We start from the raw sequence: 11,790 nt of genomic DNA, 5'->3' as shown, positions 1-11,790 counted from the left end.
AATCTTCCTAGAGGAATGCCAAATCCTCCTAACTTCCGGGTCCTTGTGGCAGGGATCAGCAGCTGCAGCCAGAGCTGTTGACAAAGGGGGGGGAGGGGAACGTGTATGTGGCACCAGGCGGTGCCTATCCCGGAGGCCCCGGGGCTGCGTGGGGCCTGCGTGATCATGCTGGTTATCAGCGCCACCGAGGGCCCTACGAAACCGCTTCCCATGTGTGGTCTGGCCCGGGCCTACCTTGACAACTTCTTTCTCTCTCTCTTTAAAAATACCATTTTTGGGGGAAATTCCCCGGCAGTCCAGTGGTTAGGACTCAGAGATTTCACTGCCAGGGGCCGGGTTCGATCCCTGGTTGGAGAACTAACTAACTAAATATATATATATATATATTTTTTAAGTAAGAATGAGATAGAATTTACAGTGAAATTCACCCTTCTTGGTATGCAGTTCTCTGTACTTTGACAAACGTGTACAGTTGTGTAGCCAACCCTGCAATCTAGAGAGAATATTCCCACCTCCCCAAAGCTCCCTCTTGCACCGCAGCCCCTGGCAGCCCGCCACTGATCTGTTTCTGTCGGCGCGTGTGCCAGCCTCTCCTCCTTGTCGCTCCCCTCACTCCGGGCTTTGCCTTTACTGATTCCACTCCGTCCCCTGCGGACCTTGGTTCCTGACCTCACACTGTACTGTCCCCCTGCTCCGAACCCATCCTCCCCTAGGACGCTGGGAGTTAACTCCTCCTCATCCTTCAGCTCCCACCTCACGTGTCATTTTCAGGAAATGCCCCCCCCCCACTCTGTCCCCATTCACACACGGACACCGGGCTCTTGAAAGCACTTTGGCGGGGGGGGGGGGGGGCTGGGCGGGGCTGGGGTTGTAGTTAATCACTGAGTGGGATAAAGGCTGCCTCCCCTCACCTGTTAAACTTTCCATGCAGGCAGGAACGTGTGTTTTTCTCATCACTGTATTCCCTAGAACAGAGAAGGTGCTTAATCAAAATTTGTTGAATTAATGAAAGGAAACCCCAGTGACAGGAACGGTGCTCTCCAGCTTCTATGCCTCAGCTTTGGGCCTGCGCAGATCGGATGGCCGCAGTCAGGCTCAGGGAACCTTGACCCGGACCGCGACCTCCCAGAGGAGAGAGAGGTCTCGACCACAGAACACGACTCCATCTCCCAGCCCTGGATCTCTGATAGGGGAAGAGGCGTGTTTGGTGGAGTTTCACCCGCATCCACCCCGTTCCCCAAGCCAGAAACCTAGAAGTCTCTCCCGGGTCTCTGTTCTCACCGGTGTCTCTACCCGCCTCGCTACCACCTTTCAGACTCTGCAACTCAAGCCCGATCCCTTCAGGACCCCTTAACCGCCCCACACCCACCTCACCGACCTCAGGCGGCCCTTTACCCTGCCCTGGACCTTGTCCCAAGCCTTCCCCCTCCTTCCTGCCCCGCGCGTCCCGCAGTCACGACACGCGGTTTGGGTCGCAGGACCGCGCGTCCTTCCGCGAGGCTCTGTCGGATCCGGGACTGCGCCCACCGCATCCCCCGCATCCTGACGCGCTGACCCTGCTCTGCTTTTCTCCACAACATCGCTAACCTAGCACGCTGTCCGTCTTCACGTGGGTACTGCTACCACCTGCCGCTAGACTGCGATCCCCTCCCAGCCAGAGCTTCCATCCGCTTTTGTTCACGGACAGAACAATGCCTGGCACGTAGTAGGCGCTCAGTAAACTTGTGTTCTCGACGGTTCTGGCGTCTCCCTGGGATGTCCGGCGCTCCCGGTGCCCCTCCCCTCCCCTCCCCTCCCCTCCCCTCAGGACAGTTCCAGGGTCTCTCCGCAGGGGGCCCGCCCCGTCCCGCCCCGTCCCGCCCCGTCCCGTCCCGTCCCGCCGGCTGGTAAGAATCGGCTGCTTCTCTTAACCCCCGCCCGGGGCTTTCCAGGCGGCACCCGTTAGTTGTTTGGGCAGATGGGCGGGCGCTCCCGGGGCAGGACCGTGTCTTTGAACCCACGTGGCTTACAGAGTGAATGCTCAATCACGGTTGACAGTGAATACGGAACTAGTGACCCAGGACTGGGTCCCTTCCTTTCCCCAGTCAGTCAGTTCGCTACCCTCTAAGAGCGCTAGGAACGGCCGGCCTCGCCGCTCACGCCACGACTGCCCGCGGCACTCATAGACCCTCTACATGCTTGCTCGGATGAGAAGTGACCAGAAGCCCGGGGACCTAGAGAGTGCTGTTCAGAGACAGATTCGGAAGCCTTCTGCGGGCTGTTTCCACTTCTCCTTCCACCTCTTTCGCCCGTGGGGCCAGGACAGATTCCAGGCCAAAAACACGCTTCAGGCTCTTCGGTGTGACCCCTTGCAGCCGGAGGGTGAGCACAGGACGAGGAGCCCCCCAACCCAGGAGGGGGCGGGGAGGGCGCGCACGCGCTCAGGGGGCGGGGCCTAGTCCCGGGCGAGGCGGGGTCGGGGTCGGGGTGGGCCCGGGGCGGGGCCTGGGTCGGGGCGGGGCGCACGCTCAGGGGGCGGGACCTAGTCCCGGGCGAGGCGGGGTCGGGGCGGGCGGGCGCGAGTCCCGGGCCGGGCGGTGGGCTGCGGGCGGCGGCCGCAGCGGGCGGGCGCACTCCGGCAGAGCCATGCTGGCGGCGCGCGTGGAGTATATCGCGCCCTGGTGGGTGGTGTGGCTGCACAGCGTCCCGCACGTCGGCTTGCGCCTGCAGCCGGTGGACAGCACCTTCAGGCCCCGCGATGAGAGTTACCAGGAGGTGAGTCCGCGCCGCCCCCCGACCCGGCGCCCCAAGTCCCCGCGCCACCCCTTCCGCCCTCCCAGCCCGCCGCTCTCCACAGGCGTCCAGACCCCGCCCCCCACTCTCCCCGCAGCCTCTTCGCCCCTTCTCCCCTTTCCCCGCGAGTCCTTGGCCCACGGCCCTCCGGTCTGGGAACCTCATGGGCCGGGACAACTGGAAAGATGGGAGTTAAGCCGGCCGAGGGACATGGGGGGGAAGGGCGCAGAGGCTGCCTGCGGGGGAGCGGGGAGGCTGAGCGCCGAGGGGGAGGGCAGCACCGCGCGGCGTAGGGGCATTTGTGCCCGTACCCGGTGATTCCGCCGCGCCAGCTGCTGAGATGCCGAGGAGGGCCCCGCCGTTTTCCTTCTTCTGCGGTTACAAGACGCGCGCTCTCTGGGAGAAGTTTGGGCAGAAACTGACCGGAGTCTCCCGGTTCGTCTCCGCAGCAACCCTCCTCCCCAGTTCCTGCTTGCAGCGTGGAAGCCGCTGCCAGCACCTCTACTTGGGCCCCTCCTGGAAGGCGACAGAGCTGGGGGAGAGGGGTGTGGACCCTCAACTACGTGTGGATATTTGGGGGAAGTAAGGTGGCCCCCATCAGCCCCATCTCACACCAGCGCACCCTCCTTCTGTGTACAGACACACCTTCTAGGCCCTGGACTTCTGGGATCTTAGCGGCTTGGCCAGCCACTCGCCTCATCCCTGCAATTCTCGCCTTGCCCTGCTCTGCTGGCCTCCGCGGTTTCTGCACCCCTGGGGAGAAGGGGTGCTCCCCAGGCTTCCCCGCCCAGACAGAAGTGCAGAATCTCCCAGCCTTCTCAGGTGTGGCCCAGCCCACTCCAGCCCCTGTGGCCAGGCTGAGTAATTTTCTGTTGGGTCAGAGATTACGGGGCTGGGAAGTCCAAGATGGGGCCCGTTTGTTCAGGACTTTGACCCCCGGCGGCCTCTGCCTGCGTGTCAGGCTCTCCATAGTCTCCTGGCGTGAGGCCAGTCAGGGCAGAGCGGGGCCTCCAGGGAGGCTGAGCAGGGAGTCGGCTGTTCTCCTCTCCCCTGCCAGGACTCTCTACTGCAGGGCGCCGGGAATCCTGATCCAGTGTGGTGTGCGGGGCGCCAGTGACAGGGAGTCTAAAATAACCCCTAGTGTCCCTGTCACCCTCGGGCCCCAGGCACATGGTGCCTGCCCTTCCAGAAGGAGGAGAGAATCAGGACCCCTTCCTGCTCTTAGGCAGGGATCCGTCGCCGGGTTTGGCTTCCCGAGTTCGCTTCCTTCCCTGTCTGTCTGGCCCTCCCGCTCCCCAAGCCCTGCCTGGGGAAGGCAGTTCCCTGAGAATGTAGCCACCTGGGGAGAGCTCCAGGGAATCTTCCGCTCCCAATGAATGCATGAAAAGAGGCGGATATGATTTCAGACAGCTGTGTTGCTTGCGTGCTCTGTGTGTGTGTGTGTGTGTGTGTGTGTGTGTGTGTGTGTGTGTGTGTATCCGACCCCCATCCGTGTATCCCAAACCCTGCGCCCCAGATCCTGCCCCTGGGGTCTCCAACCACAGCTTTCTCCTTTCCCCTGGAGGAAAAGCCTGGGTGCAGGAGACCTTGGTGTGTGGGGAGGGGCGGTGGGGCACTCTCCCCAGCCAGAGACAGCTCCCGTCTGGCCAGCAGCTGTGGTTGGCAGGGCCTGAGCCTGGGCCACCCCCCCTCGGTCCCCTGGAGAGGTGGCAGATGAGCCAGAGGGACCCACTCACAGCCCCTGCCCCTCTCTTCCCCGGGTTCAGACCCTGGCACACTGTACTGGCATCCCCAGGGCCGCTGCTCCTTGGCCGCCCTACACCCAGCCCCCAGCCCCACCCCTACCCTCCGTGTCCTGCTTAGGCCGCCTGAGGGCTCTGAGTGGGAGATGAGTCTGGTGAGCCTGGACGGGAAGTCTGGCTCTGGGTATTTATTTAAGGCGGCTCCTATTTTGGTAAGTTCCCCTGCTGTCTGACCATGGGTCTCTCCTGGACGTCCCCATCTTCGTCCCCTTCCTCCTGAGCGGCGGTGGCCTGAGTCAGGGCACCACGTCAGTTAACGCCCTGGATTGGGCACCTTCTGCTATCAGTCATCTCAGTACTCAGCAAACTTGCCTGGGGAGAAGCCCAGTGCCGGGCGGGTGGGGGTGGGGGTGGGGGTGGGGGTGGGGGTCACGTGATAACCAAGGCAACCAAGGCCTTCTAGGCTCAGCGCTACAGCAGCTGAGTAGCTGGGATGGGGGCTGTGCCATCCAGCTATCTGCATTGGAATCCCAGTTTTGTCCCTTACTGTGTGACCACGGCAGGTGTCTGTACCTCTCTGAGCCTCACTTTCCTCCTCTGCAAGTATTAAATGAGATGTCCCTTGAAACATGCTTAGTACCTAGAGGGTCCCATAGCACGTGATAGGACCCAGGGATGCAAATCATTACGCAGACTGGCCTTGAGGTTCAGAAACGTGTCCAAGTACAATAACCCATGGAGAGCACAGACGGAAGATCTGTGTCTACAGTCACTGATCGGGAAGGAATGAAAGACTCATGCAGAGGGGGCTTCAGCTCATGCCCCAAACGTCCAAGTGAACAGTACCATCCTGTGGTAGTGTGTGTGTGTGTGTGTGTGTGTGTGTGTGTGTGTGTGTGTGTACACAAAGATTAAATGGAACTGGGAACAGGCAGTGCGTCCTGGAAAGCTCCGGGGCGGAGATGAGCCATGCAGGGGATCTGGAAGGCAAGGAGGTCTAAGAGTGGAAAGCAGGTCGCCTGGTGACTGGGACATCCTGAGCAAAGTCACTTCCCAGAACTTCCTTGAGGAAGCAGAGCTCCCACTCACTTTCTGGGGTCTTGGGGAGCCATGGAAGCCCCCTGATGGCTGTCCTTCCATCCCTCCCTGCCAGTGAACTTGACCCTGAGTCCTCGCTCAGGCTATCTGGGCTCCATCCCCCAGGCTCTTGGGGAGTTCGTGCCCGGTCTGTCTGCAGAGGCAGGTGAGGCGAACCCCAGGTGGAGGAGGGCGCCCCAGCCCCACTGGGCCCCCAGCCCCATCCGAGGAAGCAGTCCAGACCTCCCAGCCCGACTCTGCCGACCTCTGCCCGGGGAGAAGGAGTGGAGATGGAGCGGATCCCTGCTCCGAAGGGCTACTAGAGGGACCCAATCAGTGAGTGGGTGTAAAGCATGTGGCCAGCGCCCGGCACTTCCTAAGTTGCCACAAGCTCTGCTTGGCAAGTAGGAAGCCCCAGCGGGCCAGGTGCCCATTGGACAGAGTTGGGGACAACAGAAAGGGCCCCTGGCACCTCCCCCAGCAGTGACTCCCAGAACAAGCCACTTCCATTTCCTCCTTCAGTTGCCACCGTCAGCATGCGCCCACCTCCCTGGAGAGGTGGGAAGCCAGGCACTGAGGAGCTGCTGCCCCTGAGAGGTCTGGAGGCTCCAGATGCTGCGCCGAGCTTGACTGGCGCTTCTGCCGATGTGCGTGCGGGAGCCTCCTGTGCGCTCTCTGTTCCGTCCTCGCCCCGCATCCACAGCCCAGCCGTTCTCTCGGGCGCGCACGAGGAAGTAGAGGAGGCGCTCTTAATGTTTTACACGGAGGCACGGATTTCCGTGTGTTGACGCCAGGTGGTTCCGCTCAGAGACTCCCCAGTGTGAGTCCTTAGGCCAGGGGAGGGGCTAGACCCAGAACTACAGGGCTCCCCCAACTTGGGGGGCAGTCCTCAGGAGGAGAGGCCAGGCTGGGAGGCCCGTCGGCAGGATTTGAGCGGAGCCGAGCTTGGGAAGAGGAAGCGCCCTTCACCCAGTCTGAGCCCTGAGTCACGGTCAGCGGGACAGTCATGCTGTCCCCTGCCCCCTGCCCCCAGGGCTGGAGGGGCTGCACCCTTATCCAGTCACTGGCTCTCCCTCCAGCTCCTCTGCCCCTGGCCGCACCCCTCGGCTGGCTCCCTCTCTGTCTCCTGGGGTCGAGGGGCGAGGGGCGCTCGGGCTGTTGCCCGGTCCCCCGCCCCGGAGCAGGAGCCTCTCACGGTGCAGCTGCAGCCTCGGCGTTCCCAGAATGCCAGTCGGTCAGTGCTGCCCCCAGTTTGTGTCCTGGGTTCGTGCTCTGGTTTCTCATCGCAAAGTGACAAACCAGAACTAATGGAAGTCACTGCGATGAGGGGAGAGGCCCGAGCCCTGGCACGGGGGCTAGAGGCCGGGTGCTGGGTGGGCCGGGGAGGCGGTGGCCGCAGGAGCTGACCTGGAAGGCTCCTTTCTCGGCTCTGTCAGAGCAGGAGGCCGTGTGAGCAGAGCTCCTGACTTCCTCTGGACGGGAGGTCCTCCCTGTAACACCCTTCCCGCACCCAGGCACATGGGAACCTGCAGTGTTAATTAGGAGCCGGAAAATAATTGCCCGTTGGCCACTGGCCGGTGACACCAAGGTGGCCGGTGACACCAAGGTGGCCGTGGGAGATGGTTCTTCAGGCTCCTCTTCCCTCCCCCCTCCAACTCCTCCTTCCTCTAACCCTAACCCTAAGCCCTCTGCCCCTGCCCTCGTGCTCCCAGCGCCCGAGGAAAGTTCTGGAGGGGAACTGCTGACAAAAGGCCCTCCGCATTTGGGTTTCCCAGACAGGGCCTCCCCGGGGCTGGGCTGCACCAAGGGTAATCGAACTGAGGCCAGACGCCCAGCTTGGGGAGCCCCCACCCCCCGGCCTCGGAATCCCAGGGCCCTGTGCACGAGAAGGGGTTTGCAGGAGGTCAGGAGGCCGGAAATGCGGGAGCCAGGGCCGGGGCTCGGGGGGTGGGGACAGGCTGTGGTTTGGAGAGATTGAAAGGCACCAACCCAAGTCAGGATTACTTCCTGGAGGTCCTTCCTTGGTGGATGGAGACCCATGATAGAGTCAGTGGGTTTTCCTGTTTGGGGGGAGATTGAGGGTGAGGCTGTCCAGGGTAGCTGGAAGGAAGTCTGGCTGTTAACCCGTCTCTAATCTATACAAAAGCTTTATCCAGGTTTTTGTTACTTTCCTTTTAATTAGGACTAACTTGCAGGGAAGTGCACGTCCTTAAGTGTACACCTCAGTGTGTGTGTGTGTGTGTGTGTGTGTGTGTGTGTGTGTGTGTGTGTGTGTGTGACACCATCCCAGTCAAAGTGTATTCCTGACCCCCCAGGAGGCTCCATCCCACTTGATTCCCTCCCAAAGGTACTTACTATTCGGACCTCTGACGCTACAGATGAGTTCCTCTGACTTTGCATCTTACGTCAGTTAAACCACAAGGTCTCTGCTGTGTCATCTGGCTTGTCTCCTCCACCATTACATCTGTGAGATTCTCCCATATCACTGGCTGTCGCTGCAGTTTACTTTTCATAACTGCGTCGTGTTCCATCGTGTGGCTCCAATCCCTGTTAACCTATCTGATCTCTTGCTGGTGGGCGTTTCAGTTGTTTCTGGTGTTTGGCTGCTGGGAGCATTCTTGCATGTATCTTGTGGGGGACGTGAGCCCTCCTTTCTGCCAGGTGAATATCCAGGAGTGGGGTTGCTGGCTCTTGGGGTATAAGCACACTGCACAGTGGTTTGCAACCTGTGAAGGGGGTCCTGGCCTTTAGCAGAGGGGCCTCAGGCCTGCGAGGGGGTGGCCAGGGCAAAGCTTGGCATTTCCGTCCAGCCCGCAGTCAGCGGTGCTCTGTATATCGGCGCTCTGCTGAGCCAGTCTGAAGAAAAGGTTAAGCTACTATAAACAGTTTGAGAAAGTCTGTTGACACTAATCAGTGTTTTCCCAACTTCAGCGAGATACAGCTCTCTGGGGATCATCTCTTGGTGCAGTTCGGATTCACTGGGTCCAGTGTGGGGCTTGAGACGGTGTGTTCTGCATTTCAGAAGATGTCAGTGCCTCAGGGTCGGTGCACTTCACTTTGCATAGCAAGGCTCTAAACCCGCATCCTTGCCTTCTTCCCCTTGGCCTGGCGCTACGGGGCCTCCAGTGAGGGGCATGGGCTGGGGGCCGGCGAGTGGCAGCTTCTTCCACCGGTCTCACCAGGCCGGCCTCCTGGCACAGCCCATGGGACAGACCCAGTGGCCCTGGCCCGGGAGCCCCAGCGCCTGCCACCCAGGAGGACTTCCGCAGGGGTGTGTGGTCAGGTCCACTGGGCCTTCCCAGCTACCTGGAGGAGGAGGGCTCACCACCCATGCTGCTGAGTCGGGGGTCGCGGAGCACGTTCCTGGCAGTACCTAAGACATATTTATCCCGGGTGGAGGTGAAAGCCACACTTCGTCACATCCACCCTCAGCCATCCCTCCTGTCCTCTTCTGGGCTGTCCCCACTGCTTTGGCCGTTCGTCCGTGAGGCTCAGAAACCTGTCGGTCCAGGTGCCCAGCAGAGCAGGTCGAGTCGGGGGTCCGCAGGCCGGCCCAAGCCCTCACGGGCCCGAGCGGCTGAGCGGGCTCAGCAGATAGCCTCTCCCCTGTGAGGCCGTGCCCAGCCCCGTCCAAGATGACCCCGGGCCTCGGGACCGCAGACCCCGGCCTCCGTGTTCAGGGTTGGCTCCTGCCTGAGTCTCGTCTCCCCCTTAGACCAGAAGGGTCCCAGTGTCTCCCCGACTCTGCTGATCACCCGGCCCCAACAGCCCAGACGGGAGCGCTGGGGGTTCTGGGCTGGGAACGACTCGGGGCCTGTGGGCAGCAGGGCGGGGCTGTCAGCTCAGGAGCCTGACTTAGAGCCAGGTCAGCCCTGGCTGGCGGCCACCCGTCCTGGTGCCATCTGGTGTCCATCTGGCTGAATCAAGAGATTGGAAGGCAAGGAGCGGGGGGCTCTGGGCCTCCTGACACATAGCGGCTCCTCCTGTAGGACCCTGAGTTGCTCGGCGGGCCTGAGACGGCGTTGCCTCCCCGCTTCAGAATTCTGGGCTTTGCTGCCACAGTCGGCATCTGGGGGTCGCCGTCCCTCTCAAGATGTGATGAGAGGGACGCCCCGGGTGCATCTCCTGACGTCTCCCCCCTCCCCCAGCGCAGAGTCGGGCTCTGGTGGAAGATGTACCCCGATACCTGGAGCAAGGCTCGGTGGGGCAGATCCGCCAGGGCATCCCTTCCCCACCCTGCGACGGGCCCCACTCGGCTTCTGAGACACCTCGCCCAGCCCCGTGTCCTCCAGGAGGCCCTGGATGCTCCGATCCCACGGACGTCCGTCTCCTTGTCCCCCTCGGTCACACAGAGCACTGCCCACAGACCTCACTGTCCGGGGATGATTCCCGCCTTGTCTCTCGAGCAGCTCAGAGCATCCATCAGACAGGGCCCGGTCCGCACCTGCATCCAGGTGTGTAAGCCCCGGACCTGGGGGCCAGGCTTGAGCCGCTCCTCCTTCCGCCACGTGTCTCGTGTCCTCCCCCACCCACACCTAAGCTCCTCTGCCCCCAGCTCCCCGCCCAGCCCGAGGGCAGGCGCTTCCCAGCACCCCTGCCACCCGCAGGCCGAGTGCTGACCCCAGGCCTCTCCCTCCTCAGTCGCTGCTGTTCCTGGGGCTGGTGGCCGCCGTCGGGCTGGGCCTGAACCTCGTCTTCCTCGCGGCTTACCTGGTGTGGGTGTGCTGCTCCCTGCAGAACAGTGCAGTGCAGACCAAGCGTCGCCACCCCTGCTGCATCACCTGGACGGCCGTGGCGGCTGGGCTCGTCTGCTGGTGAGTGTCCCTCTGTGCCGGGCCCGGCCTGTGCGCACCGGTGGCGGGTGGGGTGGGGTCCCCGCGTGAGGCTGTGAGGCGGACACCGCGGGAGAACAGTGGGCCTGACCATCTGGGTCTTGCCAGGGGTCAGCCTGACGCCCAGGACACCCCTGCCTCGCCCTCCACTTCCCGCACCACCCCACCCCGCTGCCAGCAAACCCCAAGTGGCTCCTCAGCTGTCTGGCCACGTTCTCCTGCCTGAGCTCCGGGTACCTGGACGGGAGGGCCTGCCTCCAGGGTGAAAGCTGTGCCTTTTCTCGCCGAACAGTGGGAATCAGATGTCCTGGATGGCGAGGGGCGGCCCCCAAGCATCCCTAGCCCGTGCCGTGGGGGGGGGGGGCCTCTCCAGCCTGGCAGCGAGCTCCCTGAGCAGTTGACCGGCGACATCTCTGCTCTCTACGTCCTGTCCCCTCCCAGCGGCCCCCCGGGGTCTGCGATCAAAGTCTGACTGCAGTCCAGATCAATGCCATCTTCTCACAAGATCAATAGCTCTTAGCGCCATCAGCTGGGTCTTCTTTGCTTCGGAGGGTGAAGTGAGGCTTTCTAACCACGTGTCAGAGCCACGCTGCCCAGGCAGCGTACACACACACGCGGGCCTTGTGTTCACCAGTTGCATTTTTCTTGTCTTTGTATCTACAGAGGTTTTTCCAAAAGCCTCAGTTCCTCCTGAAACGCTCCGGGGTGCGGGGGGCAGTGTTCCTGCTCGAGGGGTGGAATGCCTCCCGGCTAATTGTCCATTGTATCCAAGAACCTACAGCACTGTCTCGGCAGCAGGATGAGAGGCAGATGGGGCTCATCCCTGGCGGCTCACCTCACCCCCGTTAGATCACGTTCAAGGTCCCGTCCTGCCTGCAGTGTCAGGACATCTAAGCCACAAGATAGGCAAGAACTCAAAGCAGCTTTGCAGGGGTGACAAAGCACCAAGCACGTGGAAGGGAACCAGGGCTGGGGGAGACATGCGGCCCGGGCTTAAATCATAAACTTAAAGGAGAGAGGCTGAGCCATGGCCACAAGTTCAAAGACAAATATGGCTCCCAGCAGAAAGGAGCCTCCTGCAGAGTACCTGGTATTAGACAACCTCCTCCTGAGAGTAAGGTGTGCAGGGCGGGCAGGGAGAGACAGGATGGAGACGGCCAAAGAAACCAGCAGTGCTTGCTACGCAGGCAGCCCTCTCTCCTATGAACTCAGATGTTTCTGAAAAAAATACCGCAAATGACAGAAGAATACTTTGGAACAGTAAGAATGACTTTGGAGGGTCAATTCCAATAAGTAATCATTACCTGCCGCTTGAGGAGAACTCAGAACGGGAGTGTATGTGGCACAGCTCCTTCTTCAGAATTCTC

General features: G+C 61.6%; 1 protein-coding gene across 4 annotated transcripts in view; it reads left to right on the top strand.

Annotated features, from left to right (window-relative positions):
- The first annotated feature begins 2,026 nt into the window (after positions 1-2,026).
- Positions 2,027-11,790, top strand: part of TTYH2 (tweety family member 2) — a 50,891-nt gene continuing 41,127 nt past the window's right edge. Inside the window, exons 1-2 of one of the 4 annotated variants that reach the window (XM_067022187.1) lie at positions 2,027-2,361; positions 10,233-10,405. Coding sequence is in view for 2 of the 4 variants with exons in the window: in XM_059048558.2 (XP_058904541.1) it covers positions 2,626-2,754; positions 10,233-10,405 (302 nt within the window). In the remaining 2 variants the exon portion in view is untranslated. Of the gene's footprint in view, positions 2,362-2,559; positions 2,755-10,232; positions 10,406-11,790 lie in introns of those variants that run through there. The other 3 variants (XM_059048558.2, XM_067022186.1, XR_010838354.1) reach the window with 3 other exon arrangements.

This window comes from Kogia breviceps, chromosome 19 (assembly GCF_026419965.1).
Source record: "Kogia breviceps isolate mKogBre1 chromosome 19, mKogBre1 haplotype 1, whole genome shotgun sequence".
Taxonomy (NCBI): domain Eukaryota; kingdom Metazoa; phylum Chordata; class Mammalia; order Artiodactyla; family Physeteridae; genus Kogia; species Kogia breviceps.
Note: the sequence above shows the minus strand (reverse complement) of the source record. Positions and strands in the feature narration are given on the sequence as shown.